Below are 16,128 nucleotides of genomic sequence, written 5' to 3'. Positions count from 1 at the left end.
GTTTACCTTGGCCTGTTGCTGGTAAACAAAATGCGCAACTTGAGGAATTTGTTGCCCTTTTTTAAGGGAGGGGGTGATATTAGTTCCTGCTCTGTTTCAAGATTGAATGGATTATCAATTAGCTATCTTACTTGTAAATGATTTTAATCTAATGACTTGCATTGCATTTTTAAATGATTTTTTTCTATAAGCAAATTTTTTTTAAGATGATGACATTGCATTGTCGCAATATTAAAAGGACTATATATAGTTTTGTGAGCTTGTACGGTACTACTAATTATCTAGCAGATAATTTAGTGCTTCTTTAGTTTTTGGGCCATGCATAAGTGCAGTGGAGTGTGAGATTGCGTTGCTCCTACTAATATCCTTTCTACTTCAAATAATCTAGTCTTTAACTCATAAACCAAAGTGTCAATTGATTTTTGCCATGATTTTTCATGCTATTAATTTGATTCCATTGTTTATTGTTCTTAGGCACCAGAGTTGCACATGGAGATCCACAAGCATGGGCTTGGTCAACAGACTATGGATGGGCATCTTCTACTTCTGCTTCTGCTAATGAAAAGGTTAGATTGTCAAAGTTTTCCTTCACTTTATAGTTTATGCAAGAGGATTCAGTAATGTACTACTTACAATTAGTTAGTGTTGTTTTTTTCATAGTGACACCAAGGGAACATTGCCCATTTTAAGTTTTTTGTTTTTGTAAGTTTTGCTACTAATCGAATGAGATAAAGGCCATATCATGGTTGTTATAGTCTTTTAATCAGCCGAATAAAAGATCTCAATTACTGAGGTGTGCACATCCAGAAAATTGAGGGATTACAGGAAGAAGCATCGCCATGTTTCCATTAAGGCCTTGAAGAAGTGGTCAAAGCAGGTGCTTGAGGGATTGGAGTTTCTGCATGCCCATGAGCCATACATTATTCACAAATATCTCAATTGTAGTAACATCTTCATCAATGGAAACATAGGCCAGGTAATAAGTCCTTTTTTTCCTTTTTCAATTAATGTGCACTAAATTGGGTTATCCTGTTTCTTTGTTTTTGTCATTATAATCAATTTGAATGTCGTATATTCGTCTGGAATATTGAGTCCGTTTCTCTATTTTTTCCCTTTCAACAAGTATAGTTACTATAGATCTTGGGTTCTTTATTTAAGTTACTATAGACTTTGGATTTTTTTTGAGCATGTAAAAAGAATATTAGGGCAATCCATAGTGTAAGGTAAAATTGTGAAGCCTGCAAAACTTGGCTATGTATAATATTTTCTCTATACTGTTTTGTGCATTTTTTTTTTTTATTTTGTGAAACATCTTTTGCGGCGAGTTTTGACCGCCGGAAATATTTTTTCATAGCAGAAATTTATTTGCGGCGACACAAAATCGCCACAACAACTTTTTTGCGGCGAAACTTACCCGCTGGAAATACTCCCTAATGGCGATAATTTTAAATCGTTGAAAAAATAATAAGTTATTTGCGGCGATTTATTATGTTTTTGTGGCGATATATATCGCCGGAAATAGTTGTTTTTAGCGATTTTAAAGGTAAATCGGAAGGCCATTTCTGTCGATTTCTTGAACATTTCCGACAGACTAAAATCGCCGAAAATTGTCAGTTTTCTGACGATTTTTTCCAATCGCCGCAATTGATCAAAAATGGCTTTAGGATTGTGGCGAACCTGCAGCGATGCTGAAGGGTATTTGTGGCGATTTTGAGCGCTGGAAAAGACCATTTTTCTTGTAGTTGCTGGAAATATGCCGGCAAGGCCGGCTCAATATAAGTCCAATATTGCCGGCTCAATATAAGTCCAATGTTGGAAATATGCCGGCAAGGCCGGCTCAATAGCTTATCACATAATTTGGTACTCCAACATCTTAATTTATCTTGTACGTGCATATTTCTTTTATAGCTCAGGTTTTACTAAAAAAGTAAATGTTTTATGATTGACCTGCTGCTTAATTAGTATGGTCCACGTTGTTGCCGACAAGTTGCCGACAAGTTTCTCCATTCTTTGACCCACTTGATCTCTATAATTATTTATTTGCGATCGAAAAGAGGTCTTGGTAAATGGTAGTTATGCATACGTACTGAGATCAGCATGTCTTCTTCTTCCATGGCCTTTCAATCTGGAGCTTCTTCATCTCCTTCATCCTCTTCATCTCCTTCCATCCGTCCATGGAATCATGATGTATTCTTGAGCTTTAGAGGTGAAGATGTTCGCCGTAAGTTTATTTCCCATTTATACCAAGCTTTGTATAAAAGAGGAATCAATACTTACATAGACAACAATCTTGAAAGAGGGGAGGAGATTTCACCGGCACTTTTCAAAGCTATTGAAGGGTCAATGATTTCTATCATTGTACTATCAAAAAACTATGCAGAATCTAGATGGTGCTTAGACGAGCTATTGAAGATTCTTGATTGCAAGGAAACAATGAAACAAATTGTTCTACCAATTTTTTACCATGTAGATCCATCAGAAGTACGACATCAAAACGGGATTTTTGGAGAATCCTTTGATAAACTTGGAGATAAGCTTAAGGATAATGCAAAGATGCTGAAATGGAAGGTAGCTTTGAAAAGAGTAGCCGATTTGTCTGGTTTCTCATTAGGGAACTTCCGGTAAGCTTTGCCTATATGTACTTTCTCATGTGTATGCGCATGCTATATTTCAGATATTTATGAGGAAAATTAAGGCTAATATTCCAAGATTTGATATTGGAGAACTGGTGAAGATAAAATACCATACAAAAGGAAAACAATTCGATATTTATAATTATTTTTGGCATTGAATAATTATATGCAAAACGTAGTCAAATTTTAGAAGTCCTTTGTGATTCTGGGATTAAATATCTACTACCACTACCACATTAGTTTCACATAATGTTTAGATATAAAGACTCACAAATTCTCTTAAATTATAAGTATGACATTAAGTTTGTTATGAAACAATGTTTAGATTATGGAAGGAGCAAGACTACACTTATACATCGTAATCTACAACTGCCACTTTGTTATGGTGAAAAAAATTGAAAAACACTATATATTTTAACTTAATTATATTCATATGTTATCTATTGTGAAAAGTACTCTAACTATGTCGATTTGTCTTTTCTTTAATATTGATAGGAATGAGTCAGAATTTATCCAGGAAATCATTCAATGGGTGGACTTGAGAATGGTAAATCAAACACCTCTAAGCGTTGACAAGTATCCAATTGGGATAGAGTCTCGTATACAACATATTTATCAGCATTTAAGTATTGGAAAGAATGATATTATACGCATTGTAGGGATATTTGGGATTGGTGGAATTGGGAAGACAACTATTTCAAAAGATATATACAACCGGATTTCTTCTCAATTTGAAGGAAGTTGTTTCTTGAAAGATGTTAGAGAAACTTCAAAACAAGCAGGAGGTCTAATTACGCTGCAAAATACCCTTCTTTATGATATTTTAGGAACAAGTATGGATGTTCATGATATTGACAGAGGCATCAATGTGATTAGGCATAGACTTTGCTCTAAAAGAGTTCTACTAATTCTTGATGATGTGGATGAGTTGGTCCAAATAGAAAAGTTAGCTGGAGATCATGATTGGTTTGGCTCAGGAAGTAGAATCATCATAACGACAAGAGATCAACGTTTACTCGATAATTCTAAAGCTGATTCAAAGCATGAGGTCATGATTTTGGATGACAATGAAGCTCTTCAACTCTTTAGCTTGCATGCTTTCGAGAAAAAAGAACCACTGAAGGATTTTATGGACCTATCTAAGCAAGTAACAAAATATGCTCAAGGTCTTCCACTAGCTTTAACTGTGCTAGGTTCAGATCTAAAAGGTCAATGTATACATCAATGGAAAAGTGCATTGGATAAATATAAAAACATTCCCAACTGTAATATTCAGAAAGTACTCGTAGTGAGTTATGAAGGTCTGGATTATTTTGAGAGGGAAATATTTCTTGATATTGCATTTTTCTTCAAAGGAGAACCTTTGGCTAATGTCATGAAAATATTTGATTGTTGTGGTTTTTTTCCGGTTCATGGAATCAAGAGGCTTACAGACAAGTGTCTTATTACTATTGAAGGGAGTACAAAATATGTTCAGATGCATGACTTGCTACAAGATATGGGACGAGAAATTGTTCGACTAGAATCACCCAAAGAACCTAGCAAACGTAGTAGACTATGGTTTCATGAGGATATCCGTGAAGTGTTGGAAGAAAGTACGGTAAGAGTAAAAAAGAACATCTTTGATTTTACATTTATTTCATTTTCCAAAAGTGAAACCTAGAGGATTTTTTTTTGAGAAAATATAAATTGTATGAACTTATACCGAAATATATATATATATATATATAGATACACACACACACCAAAGTAATCTTACAAACTGACGTAATTCGATGTAGCTCATTATAATTTAAAGTTACTTTTTTTGTAAAGTACATCTAATAAAACAGATGAAGACACGTCGGTTTGTGAATTTTTTTGTGTAATTCCTTTGTGGATATAGCAGTACTCATATATATATATATATATATCCTTTAAATTATCAATATGAATTTGTAGATATATATATAGAATTCATTTATTAATAATTAAAATGAGTCAATAAAAGTACCAAATCTAGATGTCATTTTTTCGTTCCAAATATCCTATATTTTCTAATTCCATGTCTACTGTCTCATCAAGCTAGCATTTGTTTTATTGAAAGTTATAGGAGAGTATGTAAGTTGGTAAAAAGATAATCTTTTATATTTTAGCATGCGTCTATTTAATATTGGATATTTCAGCAATCCATAAATACTACTTATTTTTAAAATATCTTAAAGAAAAATAGTGTGTAATATTAATTGATAAATAAAAGGTACTATTTTGCGTAAACTACGTTAAGCAACTTCATGCACTTATATCAGGGGCCAAACAAAATTGAAGGCATACTAGTAAATTTACCTGAAGGCGATGAGGAGATAAGCTTGCATCCCGAAGCATTTCGACATATGAAAAGACTTAAAGTCTTTATAAATCGTAATGCACGTTTTTCTTGTGGACCCAATTATCTCTCTGAAAAGTTAAGAGTACTGGATTGGTCTAAATATTCTTCACAGTTCTTGCCACGTAATTTCCAAGGAAAGAAGCTCATTGTCTTTAAGATGCGTGATAGCCTGGTCAAGGAGTTAGGGGATGGATTCAAACCCAAGGTACGTACGTATGCAATTATACTCATCATCAACAATTTTTTTTTCTTTGAATTATGTAGTAAAGTCCATTTAACTTTTCCTAGTTTCTTTTACAGAATTTGACGACTATGAGTATCTATGGTTGTAAATTCTTAGAAAAGATTTCGGATCTTTCAAGCATCTCAAATTTGAAGGAACTGAGTGTCCAAAATTGTAGAAGATTAGTTGAGGTGCATGATTCCATTGGATCTTTGGAAAATCTTACTATGTTGGATTTTTATGGATGCTCTAAACTTCGAATTCTTCCAAGAAGCCTCAAGTTGAGATCTTTATGTAATCTTAATCTTGGTGATTGCTCAAGCCTTCGTTATCTTCCTGAAATTGAGTGTAAAATGGAATCTTTATCTTCATTGGATCTACATCACACTACAATAGAAGAACTACCTTTATCCATTGGGAACCTGGTTGGACTCCGGTATTTACGTCTAACAGGCTGCAAGGACCTTAGGCATCTCCCAATTTCTTGCATTCTCTTGAAACATTTACAGGAGCTCAACATTGGCGGTTGTCCAAATCTTGTGAGGAAGAGGAGGAATGATGGGCTATCCCTTCTGGCTATTGAGTCTACAAAAATGGAAGAGGAGTTATCAGTACATGAAGAACCACTCCATGAATTGGTGCCTCCAACAAATTCTAACAATGGGAGCACTGCATTACAATTGTTGAATCTTCAAAGTCATTTCCAATTAGAAAAAAATTTCTTTCCAATATCTAGTTTATTTACCATGTTTAACTCCTCTCCCAGTTTGGGTCATTTAGATCTATCTGGGATTGAAATTGTTAGCCTTCCCACGAGCATCAAAGAATTCGTTACACTAACTATACTTTTCTTGCGCTTTTGCGGTAAACTTGAAGAAATAGTAGAGCTTCCACCAAATATAAGAGAAGTACATGTTATGGGATGCAAGTCCTTAGAGAGATTTCCGGAAGTATCAAAAGTATTGGAATTCAATGGAAGCCACATCAGATCGCTACGAGTTATTGAATTGACCGACTGCGACAAAATGCATGTGAATATATGGAATGATAAAGTGCAAAATCCATTATTGTGGAAGGTATGTATGTGTGATCTCATTTTTAATAGCATGCATGACTCAAATTAAATTGATAATGATGATGATGCATGATGATATTGGTTTAACAGGGAGTCTATGAATGTGATGCTACTTTGTTTCCAAAAAATAATATTCCAAACTGGTTGAGTTATGTTCATGTCTTTTTAAAAGATAATGAAATGGTGAAGGGGCTCAATGATTATGTCGTATTGAGGGGAGAAGAAGAGTGGGCAATAGATATCGAGGGGCCACACTATTTGGAGGAGATAAGTGGAATTGTATTATATGTTGTAATATTTTTTAAAGATCCTTCAGTCTGGAGGAGTGATATTGGTGATGCTAAGATAACTAGTAACAGCTCAAATCATGTATGTTGTATCCAAGAAGGGGTACATTTGGTTAATATGAATTGGCACAGAGAGGAAAATACGCCTGGATATGCTGTATGGGTGGGGCACTCCAATTTACAATCTTTTGAACTAAAGGTTTTGGACAATTTGAAAGTTCAGTTTTATCCCAATCATCATCGTGATGCTAGGATTGTGCGGTTTTATAAAAGTTGCAGAGCCAAAGTGGTATACAAGAATGAAAGGAGAGCAACTAAAAAAAGAAAAATGGATGAAGTAAGTAAGTCGCCCCTGTTCCTTTGGTTTTCAAGTAATATTTTCTTCTTCTCAGCCTATTATAATATTTTCCCTTTCTTTCTAAATACCAAACAGACTGTGTATGGAGAGACGCATGCTTATGAAGAGATTGAATCAGAGCAATGAATGTATGGAATGAATGAAGTTGGTATTGTACTTTTGCCTTTTGTCTGGTAATATTCTTTTGGGATTTTCCATGTTTGTAGTATTGGAGCCTTACCACCCACTATTGATGCTACAATGACCCTGAGCTCCGTTCAACATTTGACTGAGAACAAGTTTGAGCAGGGCAACCCAACTACTAAACAGGTTTTGCACTATTTGTGTAATCTTGCAAAGGCAAGTATTACCCATAAGATCTCTTTATCATTATTTATTTTGGCCAATGATATATATGGGCAATTTGTATGAGAAATTCAGACTACTTATATGCATTTCTTTCCAAATCATTACCAACTCTACTTGCTACTGTTACCTATGACTATGAGGATTCTTTCTATTTTTGGAGAAAGCAAACTTATCGAGAATACAAATTGAATGTGACCTGCAATGCTAGTATATGTATGGTTTTGGTCTGAGTTTTGCAGCATTTGTGTAATCTGGCAGAGGCAAGTATATCTTAGATATCAAGCTAGTGGCTCTACTTTGCAAGACCTCTTTTTCATTATTTTTGCTAATGATATGGTCACTTTGTAAATGCAATTCTAGCTATTGAGTCTATGTGGTAAATTCCTTTCAACTGGTTTGTCTTTTTCAACCAAATGTGACAACTATAACTTCAAAATTAGTATTCTTCTGACTTTTCGGCTATTGGGGCTATTTTAAGGAATGAAAAATGTGATGTCTTATTTGTTTTGAGTCGGGAAGGAATTTGGGTTGTTTGAAGTAGATGATAAAGAGACTTTGATTGCTTTAAGGTCTTTAAATGATCTTGACTTTAGGTTTCTCAAGTTTGCTATTCGAAGGTGATTCATTGTCAGTTATTGGGGCTATTGGTTCTAAAGAACCTAATTTTTCAAGCCAAGAGAATTTGATTTCTGAAATTCAAAGTCTCATTTCTCGAATTGCAATGTATGATGTAATTCATGCTGGTAGACAAGAAAATGAAGTAGCTCATTTACTTTCAAGACACGCTAGCTTTGTGGATGATACTATTCAATGGTGGCATCAATGTCCAAATTTTATTCATTCTAGGGTCTTACTTGATTCTAATTTGTAATTTTCTGGTATTGACTTTGTTATTGGTTCTATTAATATGAATGCCAATGGTTCATTTAAAAAAACAAAAAAAATTGGTGTTCTTCAAAATTTGCTAGCTTATCTTGTTAAACATTTCTAATTTTCAGAACCTGAAGTTTATGAGTTTCTATGATTGTAAATTCCTGATATCTCAAGGATCCCAAATTTAGAGGAATTGTATCTTCGTAATTGTGAAAGTTTAATTGAGGTTCATGATTCTGTTGAATGATGATACGAAGGTGGATAGCTAGAAGGCTACGCTAAAAGAAATGGCCGATTTGTCTAGCTTCCATTTAAAGAAGGATGGGTATTTGAACCACTCTCATAAGGCATTTCAATTAAGATTTTCGAATATTTATTTTATATACTCATACGTTTTAGATGCATGCATACACATGCGTGGGTGTGTGTGTGTGTGTGTGTGTGTGTGTGTGTGTGTCTGTGTATATATATATATGCATGTATGTATGCATATTAACTGATCTAATACTCTTATTGTTTGTTAATCTCTTTGATCTCGATCTGTTTATTTTTGTTCCTTTTTCTTATATGTATCATTATAATATGGTATACAGCTCTACAACAAATGTTAGTTTTATTTTTGCATCAGTTTTGGTCAGAAATAGTGCATAAAATGGTTTCAATTGGCCAATTATGGCCATTTCTGCTTGTCACTGGCTCGCCCCTTAATTTTTGTCCTAATCACCACTTTCTCCAACTATTCATCTAGTGGCCACAATTAATCAGCTTTTTCAGACCATCGAATTCCTTCGAAATAGTCTTCCATACAGTCGGAAATTCCACAAGTAAATCCCTATATTTTGGTTGAAAAACAGTTTTATCTACAACATATATTTTGCCGGAAGTGATATTTTCCTAAGGATGAGGTTGCCGCAATTACTCATATGCCACACTGTCTACTGGTTGGAAAATTCTTTTATCTGCTAAAATCATTGGCTACTAATGACTTTTTTCTAAAAACTTCAGTTGTAGAAATTGAGCAATTGCTGCAAGCTTTTGGGGCCATATACAAAACCAATACCATCCAATTAAACACCCACAAGCTCAACTCATCACCTCAAATGTCACAGCCTCTTATTCATCCATTGGTCATATCTACATTAACAATGCTAGAATTTTTTGTGATAGGTAAATTAGGAGGGGTGCAACATGAGGCCGGGTGTTCCCACAAGGTGACCCATCCAAGTACTGCACTTGTCCAAGCACGCTTTTTTTTTTGGAGAATGATGACGGAACGCCCAAGCTTTATTGAAAACTCTCACTTTTAGCGGAGAAATACCGTGATTACAATATAACCTTATTATCCGTCAATTTCAAACAATAAATTTCCAAAGAAAATAATCCCCCAAATAACCCAACTACAAACATAATCTATTTTCCCCATACATAAGGAAGCCCTACCTTATCTGTTTTCATGAGCCCCTTCACATTACGAGGAAGGCCCCCATAATCTGTCCATTGCTAGGACACCCCATCCACACCCTTCTTCGCAAAAAATCTACCACAGCATTTGCTTCTCTCTATGTATATATGCCGAATAGAATAATTAATTTGAGACAAAATCTGCATTATCTCATCCCAAAAATCTTCTAAGTACCATACACCACATCTAGCCTGCTTAATCCAATCTACCACTAACATTGAGTCCATCTATATTTCCAGCCAACTCATTCCCATCCTTCTACATATCTGTAGTCCATGCAGCAAGGCTTGAATTTCAGTAGAGTTGTTTGTACCTTGCCCAAGCGTATGTGAAAAGCCATACAGAGCTCTCCTTTATGATTTCTCAATATTCCACTAGCGTCGATTCTTCCAGGATTTCCAATACATCAGCCATCTACATTAATTTTATACCAACGTGGCTGTGGTTTACTCTAACACACCAACCAAATATTGACAATCTTTGGCAACCGAACCCGAATATTCAGCCCCTTCAAAATATTTTCATCTACAATAGATAGCTTCTTAGCTTCTGTAAGTTTCATTGCTACACACCACAACCAAAATTTAATTGATTGCCATGTATGATCAATAGACACAGACTTCCCTTCCATTCAAGCTGCACATCGCCAGTTCCACGACTCCCATGTGACAATAGATGGCAACACACCTATAAGAGATCCCAGATGAGAACTCCCTTTTGCTCTTCGAAAGCATTGCTCCACAACTTCCCGCCAGCTTCCCAACCTCAGTCTCATTCCCAACTGATCTGCACATTTCTTCCAAACGGCTCGTGCAAAGCCAACTGTGGCCAATACATGATTAAAGTCTTCATACTTCTCCTCCACACAACATTCACATTTTTGACACAATAGGAATTCCTACTCTTCTCAAACGATCATCCACACTTAAACAATCATTATAAGCCTTCCACATAGCAATGGAGATTTTTTTCAGCACCGCAGCATGCCACACCCAATCTGACCATGGCACTTTCGGAGCTCTAACTCTGATGCAATCCCACACTGACTTGTTGCTGAACATTCTAGAGTTTGTTTCATCCCATATAAGTAAATCCTCCCCTGCTTTTTTCCTTCCCAACACCTCTAATATTTCCTCCAACTTCTCCACCCCAACTAGCTGAGCAACTTTTTCTTGATCCCATCCATTCTCCATCGACACTTCTAAAACTTTCAGATCAGCGGTACCAACCATACTCATTTGCTCACATAGAGCCCCCGAATTCAACCATTTATCTTTCCAAAAGAAAACATCACCTTGCTTAATTTTCCAGCTTGTGTGTTACAGGACATCTGATAGACACCGAGCAATCATCTTCTAGGTACGATTACCACGGTTTGCTTTGACCAAAGACACATGCCGAGATTTAACATACTTTGCTCTAAAGAACTGTGCCCAAAGTGACTTCCGAGATGAGACTCCATGCTAGCTACATATGAAGAGATTTTTGAACCTCTTGGAATCTTGGGATACCAATACCACCTTCTTTCGTGGGCCTACAAATCTTGCCCCAAGCTAGCCATTTTTTATTTTCTCTCCCGTCAGAAACACCCCAGAAAAATGTGCTTAACAGTCAATTCGAATGAGAGATGACTGCCTTTGGAACACTACAACATGCTAGCAGGTGCATAGGTAAGCTCATAAGTACATGGCGAAGAAGAAGAACTCGAGCACCTTTAGATAGAATTTTATGCATCTAGCCTCCAATCTTATTCCTAATAAGCTCCTCAAAATAAATAATCTTCAATCTTCCAGATACAATCGGGGCCCCCAGATCTTTAATAGGAAAATCACCTTGGCTAAAACTCGATTGCCTTAACATTGCCCTTCTTCGTTGAGGCAAAATAAGTTTAGAGAAGAAGATACACGATTTTTCCTTGCTCACAACCTATCCAGACCACTTCTCGTACATACTAAGGACTTCCGTAATCCTCCTTATGGATGATCTGCTACCATTAGAGAAGATCACAATATCATCTGCATATTGCAAATGAGAAATATGTGGAGTGCCTCTGGCTTGTAGAAACGCACCAATCCTACCCCAAGCAAACTCCTTCTTCAATAATCTTGTCAGAACTTCTTGTAAGACAATCAAAAGATATGGAGACAAAGGATACCCCTGTCGTAATCCTCTACTACTTTTAAAGAAACCTTTAGCCATTCCATTCATTACCACAGAGAACCATGAGGTTGTTACACATTGCCTAAGCAATTGACAAACAGCAAGCGAAAAACCAAAGGATCTCAACACATGAAAAAGAAAATCCCATTCCACACTATCATACGCCTTGGCCATATCTATTTTAAGCATCACATTCCCACCCCTGCAAGGCTTATTGATTCTATGAACCATTTCTTGAGTAAGACTAATATTCTCAAAAATATTTCTCCCAAGAATAAAAGCACCTTGCTCAGAATAAATGATTCTACGCAATATAGAAGATAATCGATTCACCATCAGTTTAGAGCATACCTTATACACCACAGAACAAATACCAATCGGACGGAACTTATCAAAACTAGTAGGGCTTTCCATCTTAGGAATAAGCACTATAAACGATGCCGTGTAGAATCTCGAAAATGAATTTCCATGGAAGAAATCCCAAACGGCTTCCACCACATCTGCTACCACAATCTCCCAACAAGTTTGAAAAAAACTAGCTCCAAACCCATCAGGCCCCTGGCTACTATTAATCGGTATAGAGAACATCACATCCCTAATTTTCTGAGGCATGGGCAACTGAGAAATGAAGTCATTATCCGTGTCTAATACCACTGGCACCACCAATTCTGATAAATCCGGTTAGCACTCCCTAGGTCTTGACCCCATAAACGCCTTAAAGTACTGAACTGCCCCATTATGGATGGTTGCCGGAGAAACAAGGAGCCTACCACTCCCCAAACACATTTCTTTTACAATACTCTGCCTCTTACCATTTAACGCAAGAAAGAACTGTACATTTGCCTCCCCATTTTCCACCCACCTTTGCTTGGCTTGTTGTGCAAGACGAGACTCTTCCCTTTGAAGCCAAACTGACAACTCAAGCTTTGACGCCAACAAGTTAGTTTCTACATCCTCTGAATAATTCTCCTGAAGAGAACCATCCAACAACTCAATCTTGTCCTCCAGATTTTTCATCCGCACCCTAGTAAAACCAAAAACCTCCTTATTCCACAATCGCAAAATCGCTCGAAGCTTTTTCAACTTCGCAGCCAAACTCCATAAACCCGAACCCACCACCTCCATATCCCACGCTTCCACATGCGTCGTCCACATTTGCTGAAACTTAAACATAGATGGGCCATACCTGGCAAGCGATGATTCACTACAAATAACTAACGGAGCATGGTCAGAAGAAGTCCTAGCTAAATACTTCATTGAAGTATTCAGACAGCCTTCCAAACAAGCCACATTCAGCAGAGTGCGATCCAACCGTGCCCACCTCTGAGTCCTTCCTGCATGACCATTGCACCAAGAAAAAGACCCTCCTAAGTGCACAGATTCGTTGAGCCCACAACTATCAATAAAAGAGTTGAATTCTTCCATTGCCGATGCACCTCTTGGATTACCCCCTCTTCTTTCATTATACGATCTAATTATATTCAAATCACCACTAATCAACCATGGATAACCACATTGGCTCTTCACCGTTAGAACTTCCCAAAGCTGCCATCTCTCCTGTTGAGAGCATTTCGTGTATACAAAGGACACCATCATTCGAAAACTTTCCTTCCCTACTAGCTGTGAATTATGCTCATTACTCTTCCCATGGACCTCAATGTGAAATCCACTACCCCATACAACCCACAACTTACCTCCCAATTCCACATTAGTACACCCATCAACCCCATATATCCGACTTCTAAATGACTGGAACTTTGACTCGGATGCAAACGGCTCTACAATGGCAACAATACCCAAATTAGATTTCCTCACTAACATCCTTAACCTTTGCCTAGAGGTTTGTAAACCTCGCACATTCCAGAACAATAAATTACCAATCATAAATTCAATCGAGAAGGCCTGCTTGGGGGCCTGACCGAACTCCTCAATTTCCTTACCTGGGGTCTAACCTCCACAAGTACATTATGATTCTCAGAATCAAAATGGCACAATTTATTCTTCCCCATGTGCTCAATAGAGTCAGCTTTCCCCCCTCTGAACATGTCTCCATAAGGACCTCAATATCATGACTTTCCACATTTAACACTCTCTCTGCATCACCAATATTCTCAATTGAATTACCACCCTTCAGACCCTCCCTGCTACCCTCCAAAACTATATGCATGCCCATATGCCCTGACTCACCCTCGACTAACCCCAAACTCATATGCTGACCAAAATCCTGTGCCTACTCCACATTTGGTATCTGACTTACCATGTGCTCAGTGACCCCCTTAGCTTTAGCATCCGAGCATTCCTGAAGATCAAAACCCTCTGCCCTTCTAAGCACCTCCTCACCTCTCAACACTTCCTCTTGTTGTACCATACTTTCCACACACTTTTTATCCCTTAGAGCAATAGGCGGATCACCCTACTATTCATCCACCATATTAACCTGCTCCTTGTCCTCCACCATCACACTCCCCACAGGTAATACAACAGAATCGGGAACTCCATTCTCACTCTATAGCAGGACATTCTCCCCAACTTCCACATCCCTTGATGCACCCAACGCACTTCCTGCACCAACAAAATCATTTTTTTTATGGTCGACATCCGTATTCACCATATCGCTATTTGGTTCCATGCTATTCATCATACTCCTAGTCTCATCAATAGCTGGGACATTCTCCTTAGTATTAAGCTAAGTCGTCAAAGTCATCGCTCCCATCTTACTACATTCACCCTGTTGTAAAACTGGTTTTTCCGCATTTTTTCCTTTTCGAAACCAAGTTCCATTCACTTTCCACCCTTTATGAAGCCCATTACGACTATTTCCTTCCCATTTACAAGTCCTCGCATTATATCCTTGCACATGACATTTCGTACAATAGGCTGCTAACATTTCGAAAACAATTTCTTTAGAGAAACTCTGTGGATTTAATGGAGTCCCTATCCAGATTGCCATCAAAGGTTTCTGGGCCACGTCCATCTCCATGCAAACTCTTGCCCCATCCGTACGAGTAGCACACCATGTTGGATTATCACACTTGAGGAATCTACCAATCGGCGTTGTGATGCTCTGTAGGAACAATTCATGATAAAAATTAGGAGGCAACCCCGACAATGTGATCCATATTGGAACACACATAGGTTCCTGATCCTCAAGAAAATCCGTAGTCCAATGAAAAGGTCAGTATTGAACTCCATCAATCTCACATGATTCTCTAGCAAAAGCTTTTACAAAGTCCTATTCGGTCGTCATACAAATAAAGACACTTATGGGCCTTCTCATTGATGAAACAATCAGCTAATGACACGGACCCCATTTATTTTAGATGAAGGAGCGAATGAAATCAACAGAAGGTCGCTGGCATAACAACTTTAGAACCAATGAAAACTGGAACGGCATTGCTGAACGATCAATCTCATCCTTCGAAAAGACCACGCACACCTCCCCTTCTAAATTTTTATGAGTTCGAAAAGGCACCACCACCCTTGGAAGAGGTTGTGGAGATTCAAGCAACGTATCTGCAAATGAATGCTGACGTGAGGTGACCACCAAAGTGGCCTGGGGGCCACCGGTTGCTGCCATGCACAACCCTAAACACACACTCAAATTGGCAAGCCAGAATCGCCAAAGTAATCGCTTGAAAATTACCAATCAGCCTCCTGCAAAATACGGAGCCTCATGTATATTAGCTGTCTTTTTTTAAATTGTACGAGTGTCGTCCAAGCATGCTTAACTGCAAAATTCTGATGGAATTTGGTACATTAGTGCTAGTATGAACGCACCTGCCATGATTTACATAACACAAAACTTTGAATATATAAATAAATCATAAGTACCGTGTTTCCAGCTTCCACTACCACCGACCAATAGGCACTTTTGTACATCATCATCCCTTACACAACTCTATTTTAAGCAAACTCAATCTGGACAACCTAGCACATGTATTAACTGTAATGTTCGGTCCAAAGTTGTAGGACTTCTTCCTAGTTAACCTGAGTTTTTAATTGATAAATAGAGTGACTTCATCAGAGGATCCCTATCATACCATGTCTCATCCAGTTTTTACACCCACACAAGAGAGCTATTATTGCTCAATCTACAACCAACTTTCTAATTTAATTCAAGAATTACCCCCATCCCCTCATGACAAGAAAATAAATTGAGAGGATCAGAGAGATATAGCAAAACTGGGGCCATCGAAAATTGAGAAAGCTGAGATTTACTTGACCCAAGCTTCCAATTACTCCCCACTGTGTAAACATTAAAGGTAGTAGCAACTGGAGGTAATGATTACTTAGTCAAGGATCGTGTTGGTGAAACAATGTTTTACATGATTGCTAATGGTT

The 16,128-nt window shown here is 37.4% G+C and overlaps 1 protein-coding gene across 1 annotated transcript; it reads left to right on the top strand.

Annotated features, from left to right (window-relative positions):
• Positions 1-2,097: 2,097 nt before the first annotated feature.
• Positions 2,098-3,932, top strand: LOC108998172 (disease resistance protein RUN1-like). Its single transcript, XM_035690736.1, has 3 exons — positions 2,098-2,621; positions 3,129-3,841; positions 3,910-3,932. The coding sequence occupies exons 1-3, from the start codon at positions 2,098-2,100 to the stop codon at positions 3,930-3,932; spliced, it is 1,260 nt and encodes a 419-aa protein (XP_035546629.1).
• The last annotated feature ends 12,196 nt before the right edge of the window (positions 3,933-16,128 follow it).

The sequence above is a fragment of the Juglans regia genome, chromosome 6 (assembly GCF_001411555.2).
Source record: "Juglans regia cultivar Chandler chromosome 6, Walnut 2.0, whole genome shotgun sequence".
NCBI classification, from domain to species: Eukaryota; Viridiplantae; Streptophyta; class Magnoliopsida; order Fagales; family Juglandaceae; genus Juglans; species Juglans regia.
This window is presented reverse-complemented; position numbering and strand designations above follow the sequence as displayed.

What these genes read in the sequence shown, in the direction of transcription:
- LOC108998172 (XM_035690736.1), top strand. Translation starts at nt 2,098, where the DNA reads ATGTCTTCTTCTTCCATGGCCTTTCAATCTGGAGCTTCTTCATCTCCT. An exon ending in TTCTCATTAGGGAACTTCCG is followed by an intron (nt 2,622 to 3,128) that starts GTAAGCTTTGCC and finishes TAATATTGATAG; the next exon opens with GAATGAGTCAGAATTTATCC. An exon ending in GCTAGGTTCAGATCTAAAAG is followed by an intron (nt 3,842 to 3,909) that starts GTCAATGTATAC and finishes TGTAATATTCAG; the next exon opens with AAAGTACTCGTAGTGAGTTA.